Raw genomic sequence first — 16520 nt, forward strand, 5'->3', positions numbered from 1 at the left:
CTTGACTTCTTGGTGTCACACCCACGTCAAGAGATGAGCAGATGTGACAGGTAAGAGGGGCTGAGGTGACCAAGGCTCTCAAGTTAAACTGTTAGATTATACAAAGCCGTGAAGATAAAATTAGCTTAACGAAGTAGCTACAAACGTAGGCTGTGCACCAGCTAGGTCGGGCCGACGTAGCGCAAGACGATCGGCCAAGAGCAGCCAGAATCCTCGCCTTTATCTCAGGGGGCAGCGGGCAGGGGCAGCGGGAGGGACAAGCAAACAGAGAGCAAACAGACTAAAAATACTTTGCCCACAAGATGTCTTGTGGAAATTTTATTATGTAGAGTGTAAAATGAATTGTCAGTCCAATAAAAACAACACTTTTTTAAAAAAAACAACATGCATAACATTTTCCAATTGCCTTTTTTAATAGTTAGACATTTCAAGCATTATAAGGAAAATAAGGAGAAAAACCCCAGACACTGTAACTTCAGTATATCTCAAACGGAATGTCCCCCAGGTCAATTGAAAAACGCAAGAAAAAATAGCTTCAATTCCGTTTTTCTTTCCTTTAAAAATACATGTTATCTGTACAAGATACACTACAGTAAACACTGGAAATCATATTATCCCTTTATTAAATCAAAATTATTTAATTCATATTGTGGTTAATGCTAGATTTATTTATTCATCTAGTTAATTTGACAAATATTAAGAAAATATTTAAAAGAAAAAAGCAAAAAACACCTTGGAATTAAAAAATAGTTACTACATTTTTATGCGGTTTAATGTTCCACAGTGTTTGTTAAAAGTTATATTGAATTTATTTTTAATATTAAAAATAACAGTATTTATATTTCTGAGAGAATAGAGAAAGGTTTTTTTGTTTTGTTTTTAAAACAAGCTTGGAGGTCTTAGATACACAATTGCAATCGGTAGGTAATGGAGACATGAAAAAACGTCTGCTAAACACACAAACACATTTTTATATTATTACCCCTTTAGAACTCTAGAAATTATACAAACCCTATAAAATGCCCCCTCCCGAGCCCTGTTGGACAGCAATACAATTATCTGTCTCAATTCAGAATTCACATAATTAATTACAATACATAATAGTTCAGTTTTTAAAAAAATGCAATAAAACCAGACAGCCAAGATACAAGAAATTAGAAGTAAAACATTTAATGACTTTACACATTTAAGAATATTTAAATACTGTTTAAATTTTTTTTTTAAGAATTTGTTACAAGCCACCTAAGACTTCCAAGCCACTTTCTGTTGCAACAGAAAAAACTGTAAATAAAAAGACATGCAAACAAAACAAAACAAAAACACACCATGTTGAAATGTCACTGCTCTGTGGCACATTCTGGTGCCCGAATTTGCAGGCATTGCTCCAAAAAGAATCCCAGAGCTTACACATTTGAAGTAACAAACAAAAATAACAAAACAAAAATTATCAGCAATTTTTAGTAACTGATTCTCCCGATTTTTAGAAAAATTCTGTTAATCTAAATATAGTGTTTCACAGAACAAAACAAAGGTTCTTCATCAAAAGGTTTGCACATCTAAAAACCTCTGTTACAAATAGGTTTTGCTCACAATGGTTTGTGGGGGGTGCGGGGAAGGGAGCTGCAGGCCACTGTCCTACTGTTCCTGTGGAAGGAAGCGGGAGAGCAGTTAGTCCGACGGCGAGTTCCCGAGTGCTGGCCTGGGCTCGGGGGCTGTCTGCAGGGAGGTGACAGGAGCTGACACACACGCACGCCCGCCCGCGGGCACACGCCACCCTTCCGGGCCTCGTCATGGGATCTGGCCCAGACAAAACCTCTCTTTGTACAGGAGGCCCCGGGGCACCTCCTTCCACAGGGGATGCTGGGCGGGGAGAGGGGAGTGAGCGAGTGATACTTCTTCTCAGTCACCTACCACCCTGACACCTGTTCCCACCAGGCTCAGGCCCAGAGGGCCATTCTGGCAGTGAGATGAACGACTGGCCTTGGGTCCAGGGCCTGTGGTAACTGACACACTGTCCATAGGGACCTGACTGGCATCGGGTCGCCTGAAAAATGCACCTGAACTGTGACCTGCGGGAGTAGTTGGTCCTCTTCCCTGCATTTGTAAGAAAAGCATTTTGGGCCTCTCATGAGACAGAGCCTCCAGGCTTCCAGGCAGGGCCTGGCCTTCGGAGGCTGCGGACCAGCCCTGCTCCTGCTGGCCCGCACTGCCGACTGTGGACGAGCGTGACAGCCTGGCCACACCACCCTTTTCAAGAACAGGCCTGGGGAGTGACCCCAATGCTAGTCTTACTCCCTAGGCACAGTGCCACACTTGCCCAGGGTCAGCTAAGTTTGGTACGCTCCTTTATAGCTGGGGGACCTGGGGTCCAGAGGAAGAACTGAGTGCCACTCAGCACTGTGCTCTGGGTCTGGATCTGAGGGAAGATCAGGGCTGTCCTGGTAGGGCTGCCCAAACAATTCTTCCACTTGGCTCAAACCTGTCCTGTCTGGGGCGAGGAGGGGGCCAGGGAAGCTGCCACGGGGCACTCTGCAGACAGCGGCCATGCTGAGCCGTGCCGGGGCCCAAGCGGTTCCTCCACAGCCCAGGGGCCCTGTGCTCTGGCCCCGGGGCTGACAGGCACACACAGAAGGCTTGGGAGGGGGGTCAGGGTTGGTCTGGGAAGTCTTGGCAGTGCTGGCGATCGGCTACAGACCTGGCTGTGGGCCTGAGCTTGCCCTAATGTTTGCCCGTAGAACGCGACCTGCTGTCTGTAATACTCCGCCCAGGCCATTGTGTAGTCCGGCGGGGAGCTGGCCTGAGGAGCGGCGCTGGCAGCGTGACCTGATCGACAAAGCAAAGCACGGGTTATTGGGAGCAGGGACGCACTTGTGGGAAGCAAGGACACCATGAGCCTGGAGGGATCCCTTCCCCAAGCCTCAGGGGCGTCTGGAACAAGTGCCCGACGCTCACACTCTCCCTCCAGACCCCTCAGCGAGCTGCACCAGGACTGGTCTGCCCGAGCACTGCTGCAGAAAGCGCGGTTATCAGCCTCTCCTCGCCCGGTCCCCGCTCCAATCCTACAAGACCTTCCTGTCTGTCTTCTCTCTCCAGAATCACATTCTCTGCATCTGTCTGCCTGTCCTGCCAGCTCCCAGTCAGTGCCCCAGGCCGGAGGGGGAGGAGGGAGGGCGAGAAAGCGGGTGCCCCAGCACGGGGGTGTGTGCACCTGCGCAGGGCATCCCGGCCCATGCGTGTCTGGGAATCTGGATGGGGGGCTCTGGGAAGACTTTCACCAGGGGCTCCAGGTGATGGTGACCTCCCTGACCCCCACTCTGGCCCCCAGAAGGGTGCTGACCTTGTAATGATCCCAAACACAGGGTGAACATTTCTTTGACGGCCTATGACCTGAGCTCTTCCAACTAGCAAGTAACACCCTTCAGACTCAAGATACGTGAGACACCTCCTTCCAACAATACCCGAACATTCTGCTTCAGCAGTTCTGGGATTCACACCAGAGACCTTAGTACTAATTTTAAATGATTCACTTAGGGTACTTTTTTGTTTGCTTTTGGTTGTTGTTATTAGGTTTCCTCCTCCTCTTTTTAAAAAGACTGGCTTAATTAAGCAAACTGGCACAGTTAGGAAAAGAGCTTACTTTGGAAGAAAAACAACTCAGCACCCATTCCGACCCTGGACCCCCTGCTCTGAGCCTCACCGTCCCCTTCCTCTTCACCTGTCCTGAAACGGCCAGAAGGAGCCGGGCGGTGGCAAGACCGCAAGGCAGTCAGGAAACGGCTCGTGGCTAGCCTGAGTCCTAACCAAGTGGTTCTCAAGTGGACGGCCAAGGCCGGGACTGTCCCTGAGGGGAGGTGCCATGCCCTTCGGGCCCTTTGGAGTCCAGAAGAGAAGCGCGAGGAGGAGGAGTGGAGGACGGCAAAGGACGACTGCGCATCTCCCCTGACAGGCACACGTGGGGAGAGGGCGGCAAAGGTAGACGCGCAGATCCGACTCACACAGGGAAAGCGGGAAAGAGAAAAAGGGGTCAGGGAACCACGGACTCTGAAGTCTACAGTCTTGGGGGCTCTGTGGCTGGGGAGCTGCTTGTTAAGAAGGCCAACGCACTCACTCTGTTTTTTGTAATAGTCTTCCCAGGCCTTGCTGTAGTCGGGCTGGCTGCTCTGCGGCTGGCTCTGCTGGCCTGGGCGAAGAACACAAAAGCAGTCAGGCCTTCGGGCTCCCGGGGCCGAGGCCCCCAGCCCGCAGGCTCCAGGCTCTGCTCTCTGCACTCACTCCCTTGCCCCTGTGGCCCGGGGTGGGGGTGGGGGGTGGGGGAGGAGCCAGGCAGACCCCCAAGAGGGCCTCCACCTAGGCCAGCAAGGCTGGGGCTGGCAGACAGCTGCCCCGCAAGGGCGACCAGCAGGCAGGGCCTCAACTCCCTTTAGTCGGGGACCCTGGGCTGCCACGAGCAGAGCCCCCGGGGCCAGAGTGCTACCTGCGGCTCCCTGGATTGGCCTGCAAACCGACAAAGAATCCAAATGGCGCTGACCACTCCCTTTCCCTGACCCTTCTGTTCAAGGACTGATGGCTTTGCCTCTGCACGAGGAGAAGTATAGGGGACACACAGGGAAGTGTCCAGAGACTGCGCTCAAGGTGACGACAGAAGACGGGGTACACACCTGACCCCCAGCCTCGCACCTGTCCGGGGTGAGGGCGAGGACGTATTGGGGGTCGTCCCGCCCTCCTCTCCACATCACTGGGGGCAGAAAGGCTGGGCAGAAAGGCTGCCCAGGGGCACGGCGGGCGGGTAGCGTTTAAAAGACTTGACCACAGCTGCAAGTCGGGACCCTCTGTCTGCTGAGGGCCGCCCCCCACCCCCCAAGTCCTTTCTTGGGTTAGAATCACAGCCTGCAGCAGGCAGGAAGGACGTGCTCAAAAACACATCTCGTGGCACAATGCTTTCCCCAAGAGTTAATTTCCTCAAGGCTGAGGAGGGGCGCAGGCACGAGGACACTCGGTGTGTGTGTGGGGGACCCCTCCTCCCCGCACTGCGGCAGGATGGGACTCGGACCTGGATGCTGGCGCCAGGAGAAGGCAAGGCCTGGGCAACGGGCAGCAGGAACTGCCCCCTCAGACACGGAGACTGTGGGCAAGTGGGATTTTTCTTCTGACCGAAACCAATTCTCCATTCCCCTGAACGAACCAAGCGACACCACAGGTGAAGGCTGGTGCACGGTGCAAGGGGCAGGCGCTAGCTGCGTTTTCTCTCGCTCAGCCCATGTGCCTTTGCCAACTCCCCGCCCGCCTGGCCTGAGGCAGAGCGGGGCGGGCTCTGTGGGAACCGCCCCCCGCACGGAGGTGGACGTGTCCCCTGCAGCTTCAACGCAAAGCCTCCCCACAAGTCTAGGACTTCTCCCAGGTCCTCTGTCCTGGTCGATGGGCACTGGGGAACCCTATCTGGGTCGCCTCCCACCCTGGGGGTGCCCTCTGATGGAACAGGAGGAAACAAAACACACCCGGGCTGCGGGATAAGTGAGCACAGTGAAATGCGGAGGGTAGAATCTGGGTGGTGTGTAGGTGTTTGTGGTGAAGTTCTTTAAGATATTCTGCACGTTTAAGGTATTTCGTAAGAAAGTAAGAAAGGGCGAAGAGAGGGAACAAACACAACCACGCAATTTCAGAGCTCACAAGTACTTTAGAAATCAAATCCAAACCCTTCATTTCACAGATTGCAGAACTGGAGCCCCAGAGAAGCGGGGACATGCCTCAGGCTGCCCAGCACTGCTCCAGACGCGTGGGGGGGCTTCTCCAGCTGTGAACCTGACCAGGCGCCCCGGGGCAGGGTCTCACACCCAGCACTCTGCTCAAGGGGAAAGGGGTGGAACCCCGGGACCAGCCCCTTGTGGGCAAAGCTGCCTGGCGCTCCGAGGAGAGCCTGCAGACGTGCTGAAGAGCGCTTTCCAAACACCACCAGGCTGGCCCTTCAGACGTCAAAAGAACCTAAGGTAAGGTTTTTGTTTTGTTTTTGTTTTGTTTTTGTTTTTGTTTGGAAGGCTGTGCAAGATGGGCTCTACCAGCAGTAGAACTCAAGAATGACTCCTGAAGTTGACGTGGGGGCCGGAGAGTGGGAGGGGGTTTAATTCCAAGGAGAACCACCTTCTCTTTACAATCAGTTTTCTTAGAGAGCAAATTCTCGAATCGTGCGCTTTCTGGAAGTTCAGGAGATAGAGAGTCCCCTTCTAAGATGGTGCTGGGGAGGAGAGAGGGAGAAGGCCACCTTGAGGCCAGAGGAGGGGGGCAGGCGGGGCACCCATTAGGCGCGGCTGCTTGAAGAGGCTGCAGCGGTGGGAGGGGCCGAGGGGCAGGAGGGGCTCAGGTCAAACCACACTCTCGGGGCCCACAGGCCTTTCGGACCCGTTTCTGGGGGACCAGAGTGACGGAAGGCTGCAGCTCTGAGAAGGACGGAGCAGGTGGGAAAGAAAGGCCTGAGAAGGTGGGCCAGGAGAGAGGCGGGCCCCCGTCCCCGCCCAGCTGGAGATGCGCCCAGCAGGCACCTCCTCCCGAGTCACTTACTTGGAACCTGCTGTGTGGGCTGCTGCCAAGCCTGGTAGGTGCTGCCCCAGCCCTGGGTCAGGAAGGCCGGAGGACCACTGGGGAGGACAAGAGGACTCATTCCAGGGCAGGCCGCCGCCGCCGCCCCCCGCCCCCGCCCCCGCCCCCGCCCCCGCGCCCCCGCGCCCCCTTGGCAAGCACAGCGCCCTCTGCTGGAGAGGCGGCGGGGCGGAGTAAAGGCGGCCCACCCACCTCACAGGCGCGCTGTGAGGGCTTCCGTTCACTTTAGCGGCCATGTTTGGGAAGCACCCTGAGCTCCTTGGAGGAAAGGTGCTGAAAGAAAGTGGAAAACAAATAAAGACAATACAACGGCTTTTGCAAAAACAAACAAACAAACAAACAAACACCCCTCCCGCCACCCGGCCCCAGGGCGGTGAGCTCTCCTTGGGGATGCTGGCGGGACCAGAAGACCCTCCGCCCTCTGGGAAGGCTCTCGCCCAAGCACTGGTCACTGAGCAACAGACAGGCCAGAGGGACCACCAGTGAGAGAGAAGGAGAGGAGTCCTGCCCACGCCCAGAACTTGCGGCTTTCGGCTGGCACTCCCTGGAAGTAGCTGGAAAGGGAGGACCCCTTGGGGGCAGTGAGTTCTTCCAGTCAAGAAAAGACTCACTTCTGATGCGGCGCGGCAGGTGGCTGGCTGAAGGGGCCCTGTGCGAAGGCTCCGGGCGCTCCGAGACTGGCACCCTGTCAGGGCACAGAGGGAACTCTCACCTCCTGTCGGCTGCGCCCGCACCCTCTGCCCAGGCCCGCCCCGAGGCAAACCACAGCTTTCGGGGAGAGAGACAAGTGAAGTGAAGATACCCTACGGCACTCGCGCTGGCCTTCCTTGCCCACGGTGGGCTTTATCTGCAGAAACGGCTCCTGCCCCTTGAGCGACCGAGAGCACCACACAGCCAATACTGGCACCGCCACAACTGCCCTGGCATGTCACCCTGGGGGTAGGGACCAACCTGCTGACTCTCCCGTCAATTCAGGCTGCCCACAGCTTCCTGCCATTCTACGGCCCCTCTGAGGTGAGCAGGGGCCAATCTGTCCTCCAACACTCCCTTTCTTTATCTGCTTTGAGGTGCCTGAAACTAAAGCCAGAGTCAACGAACGCTGCCTGCCAACGGCTCGGGGCCTGAGCTGCGGTGGCCTGGGCGAGCTCTGCGCGTCTGGGCCTGGCCCTGGTGTCCCTGCGCCCCGACCTTCCCCCTCAGCGAAGTGGGAGGGGGCTGTTGCCCTCCCATCACGTGAGGACCGAGAGCCACAGGAAGTACAAGGTTCTGGGGAGAAACAGGTGCCTTGGACATCCAAATGAAAACCCAGCTACTATCAGGCCAGGTGGGGAAAGGACCGTGTACGTACGCCAACTTTCTCGTCTATGAGATGTCTGGCCAGCTCAATCTGCTGAGGAACGCCCCTGATGGTGAATATCCGCAGGTTGGGGTCCGTGTTGGGAGGGGGGTTCCGCTGAAGCTCCACGTGTGCCCCTGACTGCTGGTTTATGCTTTTGATGTTCTCACCCCCTGTGGGCAGGAGGACACAGAAGAATAAGTGGCTACAGTCCTCTCCTCCAGAGGAGGAATGGGCATTTCCTGCACACCAGTGCTCGTCCTAAGAGTAGACAAGTACCTTCCATCTCTACTTTAAAACGGCACTTGTAAACATGAGAGCTGTCTCATTTGTGAAGCCAGACTTGTGACGCAAAGCTGAGGCGCAGTGACCACGTGGCACCAGCTGGTCTCCATCTCAGTGTCCTATGCACTGAGAAACGGCCCAGAAACCAGGTCTGGGCCTTGGCCCACAGATTTGCACACAATGAGCTCAGCTCTGGAGAAGGCACTCCGTCCTTCTCAGCATGAGAATGGTGACCTGATGGCCCCTCCATGGCACAATGCGGGCCTTCGGCCCGGTGTGGGCCACCACATTGCTGTCTCCCGCCCTCCACAGGTCAAACAGACGGCCACAGGCCCCAACAATACCCAGAGCCCACTCAGGCCTTTAATATCCCATCCTGTCTCTTCTCAAGTCTCTGCTTCCTCCGTGGGTGGGGGACAGGTCTAGACAGAGCGTCAGCCCGAGAATGGAGGTCACAGAGGCCTGGGTGGAGCGGGGCTAATGAAAATGTAGTTGGACTCTTTGAAAAACCTGTGAGAGTCCCAGTCTCTTAATGAAATTTGCGTAACAAAAGCTCCACCAGTGTAACAATGGTTTGATTCTTCTCTTCAAGTTTCACAGAACTTACAGATCAGCTCTGCTCAGTTGGGGTGGCGGAGCCAGAATTCAAGGAAAACTTCGAGCACAGAGTTTTGCAGAACTGGAAAAAGACGATGCGTCTAAAATCTGATGCAGGGTACCAGGGAGCCCCAAAGGGTCAAAGCGAAGACCGAAGGCCAGTCTCTGTGTCACCCCTCCCCACCCAGAGTCCAAACAAGCTGCAGTGACATTTCTCGATTCATTGTAACACGTCCACAATCCTTCAAACTCCCAACCTGCCCTCCACCGGCCCTGCTGGAAAGCCACGTCTGAACAAAAGCATCGAGGAGTAGGTAAGTAAGGGACACCAACAGCAGGCACGGCTCATCTCATCCAGAAAGCATGACAGGATTCTAGGAGGGTCAGGATGCCAAGATGGAGCCTGGGTCCGGCCATTCTTCCTGAAGGCAGTGTGAGCGGCCCTTACACCGCAGTAAGGAAACCAGGAGACCGTCGGCATTCAAGAAAGCTTGGTTCAAATGTTAGTCTGGGGAGGATGTTAGCTTGGTTTAGGGTAGTTTTAAATTTAAAAGCAAATTAAAAAAAAGAAAAGCCCAGCAGACCAAAGTGTTGTATGCATGGTTTTCTTAAAGATCTGCTGCAGTTTAAGGGAGGTGGCCCTATGTTTTCGACCTTGAGCAAACACGTGGGCTCAGGGCCAGCACCAATCAAGGCAAGAGAGTCGCAGAAAGTCTTAAGCAGCTTCACTTTGCTTCCAGGTACGTGCAAGCCCCTCCCAGCCCCACAACTACCGACCTTTCCTCAGGTCATGAATTTTACCTCCTCTGTATCATGAAAAGTAAGCGGCTTCGCTCCTAGGCAAGTGTCCTTAGGGAGTGCCAAAGAACTAAGAACAGGCGGAGACCTGCCCACCGCACAGCCAGCACGTGAAGGGACCCCCACCCCACCCTCTGCCCAGACTACTCGGTCCCGGAGATAAAAGCACAGAAGGGTGTGCGTGTCTGGAACGCAGAAGCCCACGGGCCCAGACCGGCTCCCCTCCATCAGGCACTTGGGCCAGCGGCCCCAGACTCCTCCCTGAGGCCTCAGGCCCATGCTAATAAGGCGAGGAGGCACCGCAAAGCTGCACGGGGCCGGAAGGAGTTAATTTCAGTTCATCTTCCTTCAAGATGAGGTCGCCAGCTTGGCACATGGTGGCCGTCTACAGGCTCATTCAGCAGCCTGCTCCATTCTTCCACCTGACGGGGGGCAGAAGCGACCCACCAGCGGCCCCCGGCTGGATGTGAAATCGTAAAGCAATTAATCAAACCTGCTAAAAGGCTTGGCTGACAAGAGCAGGGCTGGCCACACTATCTGTCACTATTGCTGTATTTATCATGGAAATCCAGCAGGGGCCCAGGGAGGTGCAGCGTCTGTCCAAGGGCTGCAGGGCCTGCCTGCGTGTGGCTCCCCTCACCCCGCGCCTTTCCCAAGAAACAGGAAGACCCCATACCCAGCCCCTGGGGCGGGGAGTTACAGAAAGACCCCTGCTCCTGCCTAAACGGAACGTAGCCTGGCTTCCCAAGGCTGCTACTGGAGCACCAGGACGCAGCATGGGTTACTGCTACGGTCTGCTGTCTGTCCCTCTGGGGATCGCTCGGGAGGACGTTGTGGAGGACAAACTATGAGCGACTGTCCTGTGAGCCCCGAGGTTTCACTGACTAGGAGGAACCGTCACAGTGACGGCAGCAAGGCTCTGCCAGGTCTAGAGAAGACACTTCCCGTGAAAACCTCGTTGACACAACGGTTCTCAAAAAGCACAGAAAAACCTAGATCTGATTCCTGAACCCCAGGCATCAGCTGGATTTAACCTCACGGCAGCAGGCCTGCTGATGGTCTGGGCGGCACGTGTGACTTATCACAGCATTTGGGCAGCCAACAATGTCCATTAAACACCTCCCGGCACGTACACCCTGCCAGAAAATTTAAACAGACCTAGGTCGTTCCTACCACCTCTGAGAGGTTAACCACCCAAGAGACAACACAGATACAGGAGATAAACGTGTTAAAAGAGCACAGAACGCACACTGTCCAGGAGTGGGACCCAGTGCCGATTCTGGGAGGTGGATGAGGGGGACGGGAGGGATTCCAGCCCTGTGCCAGCTCGTGAGGACACGCCACGGCAGCCTCAGCTTTCTGCTGGTGACGACGTTCCCAAGTCAGGTTCCACGGGATGCTAACACCCCTCCCATAGCTAAGAGATGTCTGGTGATCACAGAAACTGGGGAAACTCTAGGGAGAAAACTGTATTTACTTCTTCCATATGTTGTCAAACACATACAAAGGGAACAAATAGGCAACTACAAAACCCAATGCTGATCATGAGCTTCCCGCCAGGTCAAGGGCTTTGCTTAGAGAGCAGAGAAGCCGGGCCCACTGCTCCAGGAGCCCCAGGCCTGCTCTCAGCGGCCTTCCTTGGTCAAGGCCAGCCCACGTGAGCCAGCAACAAGGGCCTAGAAACCGGCCTGCTCTCTCCCTGGCTCTTCGCTGAAGGACAGGAAGGAGCCACCTCAGCCAGTAATGAGGGTTTCTACCTAACGTCCTCTAAAATGCCTAGAAACAACTAACAGATCAGTTTTTATTTCCCTCCACAGGGTGCCTGATACTCATGGTAAATACGTTGAAAAGATAAAAACCACTTTCACACGCTGTGTCAACAGAGAACAAATACCCAAATCCAGTAAGGAAAAGAGTGACGCGCTCGCTTGAGGAAATTATCTTAACGGTTCCTCTAAGCTCCCCGGAGGTGAGTTAATCACCAATCCGTCCATCGACAGACATTCAGAGGCCGCTCTGAAATGTTTCAGGGTGCCTCTTCAACAACCTGAGCTGCTTCCATAGGCAGCGGGTCTTCCTGACCATCTGTTTACACGCTGTAATGAAGTAATGGCTTTGCCCCATTCGTGAGAAGGCCCATGCAGAGGACGGTTCCTGCAGAAGGCAGCTGATGCCTCGGACCTGGCCCCTCAGTCAAGTGCAGCAAACAGAAGGAACTTTATGCTTCAAAGGTATTGGACGTGGCCTGTCTGCTCTCAGGTCAAACACCCGGAAGGGGAACGCCGACCTCCAGCAACCGCCTCTTACCTTTGCCTATGACGAGGCCGCACTTATCTGCCGGCACTGTGTAGGTTATCTCCTGGATGCCACCAGGGGCTCCCACGCTCCAGTCCCCGCGGCCACGGCCTCTTCCTCTGGCTACCGCCAGGCCTCCAAAGCCATCTCTTTCCTGGGAAGGAAGCAAAGCTCAGGTGACATTTCTGTCACTGCCACCAGCACTATATTTCATCTCCGGGGAGGAGGTTAAGTGACAGGATGTAATCAACGCCACACATTAGAACCTGAGCACCTTCCCACATTTCAGATTCTGAAGTGGCCTTTACAAGTAGAATTAACACAAATCACAGGCGCATTCAAGAAGATGTGTGCGGATAAATCGTGTGGTTACATAAACAGCACAAACACACACAACTAAAACAGGCAGTCAGATATAAATTCCTAAGTCTGAAGCCCAATGCCCTTATCCCTAGAGTTTTAATTACTGGGCCTTAATCTACAGGCATCAGGAGCTGGTTTTCTTCTCAATGCTGGGCCTACCAGAAACCAGATATTAGATGCTGAAGAGCTACGAGCTTTTGAAAGTGACACATGAGTAGCAAGGATGACTTCTGACCCTCCCCCGACAAAGTTGCTACAGAGAACAATTCAGACACCGCTCTAAGAGTCAGAATACCCTGCAGTTCACCAGCAAAAATAAAAGGGTTTTAAAGAAAAACTGGTTGTCTCGCTCCCCAAGACAGGGAGGAACAAGCCAGGCCCATCCGCCCATGGTCCGGGGCTGGAGAAGTCTCCCGACTTATTCTCAGTTTCCCCACCAGAGAGTGAAACCCACATCCAACACCTAAGTGAGGAAAACTCCTTTCACTCGAGGGCGACACACCTCATTCCAGCCTTTGTCCTTTGAGTCACTTTGGAGCAGCAACATTTAAAATCTTGGAAAGGTTGAGGGCGAACCGGGCCAAGCTGAGAGCCCCTTCACGGAAGGGAGAAGCTGGGCAGGCGTCCGGCACAGCCCGCTCCTGTCGATGAAGGGTGAACTGAATGTCTACCCAGAACCGAAACCAGCAGAAAGCCGAGCTCACTGGAGTGCTTTCTGCTGCACTCTGCTTTCATGAGCGACAAACGACAAGTAAACAAGGTGATTTCAGGGATTTATGTCAGAACACAAACACGTGGCCAACTTTCTGGGTATGCCACAGATTCTCAAAGACAAGCTGTCCCCTCATCATCTCACAGCCTTTGCAGTCCTGGGATCATCAGTTCTTACTACTAAAAAGGATGTCAGAGATGAATTAGTGACACTTCTCTGAACTTGTCTCATCCTAAGAACTGCCTGGCGCTGTGGGTGAGATCCAAGCCACCCTCTTGGATACTCTGATTCAGGAGATCTGGGGCAGGTGGTGGGGTCTATAAACCTGTAACCTCAGCAGGTGCCCCCAGATGACTTAGGGGATCATGTGGGATGCATCACCTGGTACAAACCCCTTGGTTTGCTGCTGAAAAAACTATGCCAAGAGGAGTTCAAAGGCTCGCTGAAGGTCACACGAAAAATGGCAGAGCTGGGATGGTGATTTCTAATCTCTGGCTTCTTTCTTCAGCTCCTATTATTCTCAGACTTTTCCTACAAACCTGGGGGACATGATGTGCCAACCTGCCACTAGCTACAGTAGTTCTTCAGAGCAATTTACAACGGGGGCAGGTGTATCCTAACAGCATCACACAAGCCCGCTCACATTTCAGAGAAAGACGTGCATGGAATCAAGTGCATGAAGACAGCGTTAGGATTTTGGTAGATCATGAAGTGCCTTCTAAAGCCGAGATTAGACTTCACCTGTAGTTTTATACTAGGTACACTGAACTGTTTGAAACCTGGCAATCTGCACTGTTACATCCCACAGTTTAAATAGTCAGGAACTTTGTAAAAAAAAATCTAGATTCTGAGACAATAAAGGCAGAAGAATAATAAGCTAGCAGGAAAACAAAAACAAAAATGAAAGCGGGAAAGAGACAGATGTAGAGAAGCCCATGGCTATAATCCTGGAGGGAGGTAACTGACAAGAGTACTGGTTTCCAAAACCATGACTTGAGAGGGGGTGACTGCTCCAGGGTGCTGCCCCGAGAGCCCCAGGTGGCACTTGCTGCTTCTGCCGGTGAGATATTGAAGCTCCAGAGAGCCAGACCCACCTGGGCTGTAAGAATAAGCTCGTTGATGACATGTGCTGCATGCTGGCATCGCTCTGGGGGGCCCATGACCTGTGCAGCTCTCTCTGGACTAATACCATCATCTGTGGAACAAGGTGAGAGATGGGATTAGGAAAAGCCCAACTTCAGAAGGAAACAAACGTCAATCTGATTTGCAATCAAGGTTCCTACCAGTGCCAAAGGGGTAATAAGAACATCACCATATCAGGGAATCTTTTGGATAGGGAAGCGTGTACGGCTACATCTTTCTGCATGATCCACGTCAATACTCATTTCTTATGCAAATACAGCCATTTAAAAAAGATATCACTACAGAAACTAAATTAAACTTAAAAAAAAAAAGTGCCACGGAAAACAGAGTTGAGCGACAGCAGTATTTTCCCAGAAGTAGTCCATCATGATGTCTTCCCATCTTCAGAGAAATGAGGGAAATAAAGACAGTGTAGATGGTTTTGCTCATAAAGGTAAATTTATAAAATTTAAAGAACGGTCCTTGATTTTACGATTTTTTTAAATGGTTTTAAGTTATCTTTAATCTTATGAAATCAAAATAACAGTTATTCTTTTTTTTTTTAAGTCTTTACTTGGCAAAATTAAAAACTGGAAATGCTATGTTGATTCCCCCCAATTTTACTAGTCCAAGGAAAAAAAGAAAAAAAGACTGGACACCCCTGGGCTAGAGTGTCCTGGCACAAGAAGGGTGACCCGGCCAGCAAATCCACAGAAAGAAATGAGGGACCAGAGGACAAACCTAAATTGGAAATTTGGTAACAGAATGTTGCAAAAGAGAGAGAGGGTGAGGGAGAGCAAAGAACACACAGTGGGCTAATGACAAAGTCCTTGTTTTGTGAGGTGTTCTTTAATTCTTCATAATGCTGAGGACTTTTGAGAACCATCAAAACCTACCTGGTTTGAACTGAATTCTCACACCGGCATCATTCTGGATCTTTTTGATCATTTCCCCATTTCTTCCTATTACAATCCCAACTGCAAACCTAGGCACAGACACCTAAGCACAGAGAAACAAAACATCAGAGTTTTTCTGCAAACCTGGTGTGTGTGTGTGTGCGTGTGCGCGCGCGCGCGTGCATACAATGATTTTTATCACAGTGCATTTCTGGAAATGATACAATAAAGCATTTTTTTTTCCTCTTAGGAAAAATAGTGTGGTTGATGACTGCATTCCTGTCCATTAAATGCATCCAATAGGTCTGATCAAAAATAGTTATAAAGATGAAGTAAAGTAAGAATAAACCTCATAGATGAAAGATTTAAAAAAAATTTTAAGATTAAAAATTTATCTTCCAAATTCTATGAAATAAACATAAATGTACCATACACGTTGATTATACTATGGTCCTATAAAATGTTTTTCTTTTTCTTCACTCTTTTATTGTAGTAAAATATATATAACATAGTATTCATCATTTTAACCATTTGTAAATACACACTTCAGTGGCATTAAACACACTCACAATGTTGCGTAACCACCACAGATGTCTACAGCCCAAAGCTTTTCATCATCCCCAATAAGAACTCCTGTGAAACCACAGTGCTTCCTTCCCCAGCCCCTGCTAACCTCTACGTGACTTTCCGTCTCTATGAGTTTGCCTATTCTAGGTGCCTCATGTAAGTGGAATCATAACAATGTTCATCCTTCTGTACCTGGCTTATTGTACCAAGCGTAACGTTTGCAAGGTCCACCCATGCTGTAGCGGACATCAAGGATATGTTTCGATCCCATTCCACCTCATCAGTAAAACAGGCTTAGGATTTTGGTACTATCACAACATAGATCACCACGAAAACCCGGACTTCGGTCTTCACCTGGGCAGTGGGGTACGCTCTGAAGCACACCCCCTGGGCAGGGGGAACGGCCCCATCCCCTGAAGTGCATGCAGCTGGCGCCCCACTCCCTCCTCACACCCACCCCGGGAAGCGAGTGCACTCGGAGGGTTCTGCAGGTGAGGTAAGAGTTAAGTAACTTGCTCGAGGTTAAAGAGCTAACGGAAGCGTGCCCTACAACCTTAAACCTACCTGCTAACCTGTAACTCAAGCTTACCTCTATACTGCCTCCTCCCATCCGGGAGCTGAAATCACCGCGTACACCTCGAAAATCAGCTTGGTCTTTTTCTCGGATGATCTCTAACACCATTTCTCTTGCTTGCTGCATAAACACAGATAAAAGGTATTAAGGAAAACAAAATCCTGAAAAAAGACACGACACCAAATGAAAGATCAAACCCTCTTAAATTGGGCTTAAAGCCTCAGGAGGTGCTCAGCGGTGGGAGAACTCACTATGTTATCATTGTTACATGGGACACGGGCAGGCTGCTACTGAGTATATCATGTACATCACATCTTAAATGACGTTTTCTTTACACTGTCCAAAATGTCCACACAGATAAGGGTTCAGAGTCTTCTAAGCCAC

At 51.9% G+C, this 16520-nt stretch overlaps 1 protein-coding gene across 3 annotated transcripts in view; it reads right to left on the reverse strand.

Moving 5' to 3' along the window:
- Positions 1–287: 287 nt before the first annotated feature.
- Positions 288–16520, reverse strand: part of FUBP3 (far upstream element binding protein 3) — a 48882-nt gene continuing 32649 nt past the window's right edge. Inside the window, exons 9-19 of one of the 3 annotated variants that reach the window (XM_060100961.1) lie at positions 16152–16256; positions 14996–15098; positions 14072–14172; positions 11915–12056; positions 7940–8100; positions 7203–7276; positions 6784–6864; positions 6553–6629; positions 4109–4180; positions 2696–2823; positions 288–1644 (exon numbers count right to left, since the gene is read on the reverse strand). In XM_060100961.1, the coding sequence (XP_059956944.1) occupies positions 1636–1644; positions 2696–2823; positions 4109–4180; positions 6553–6629; positions 6784–6864; positions 7203–7276; positions 7940–8100; positions 11915–12056; positions 14072–14172; positions 14996–15098; positions 16152–16256 (1053 nt within the window). In that variant the 3' untranslated portion in view covers positions 288–1635. Of the gene's footprint in view, positions 1645–2695; positions 2824–4108; positions 4181–5654; positions 6230–6552; positions 6630–6783; positions 6865–7202; positions 7277–7939; positions 8101–11914; positions 12057–14071; positions 14173–14995; positions 15099–16151; positions 16257–16520 lie in introns of those variants that run through there. The other 2 variants (XM_060100962.1, XM_060100963.1) reach the window with 2 other exon arrangements.

This window comes from Mesoplodon densirostris, chromosome 6 (genome assembly GCF_025265405.1).
Source record: "Mesoplodon densirostris isolate mMesDen1 chromosome 6, mMesDen1 primary haplotype, whole genome shotgun sequence".
Classification (NCBI taxonomy): Eukaryota; Metazoa; Chordata; class Mammalia; order Artiodactyla; family Ziphiidae; genus Mesoplodon; species Mesoplodon densirostris.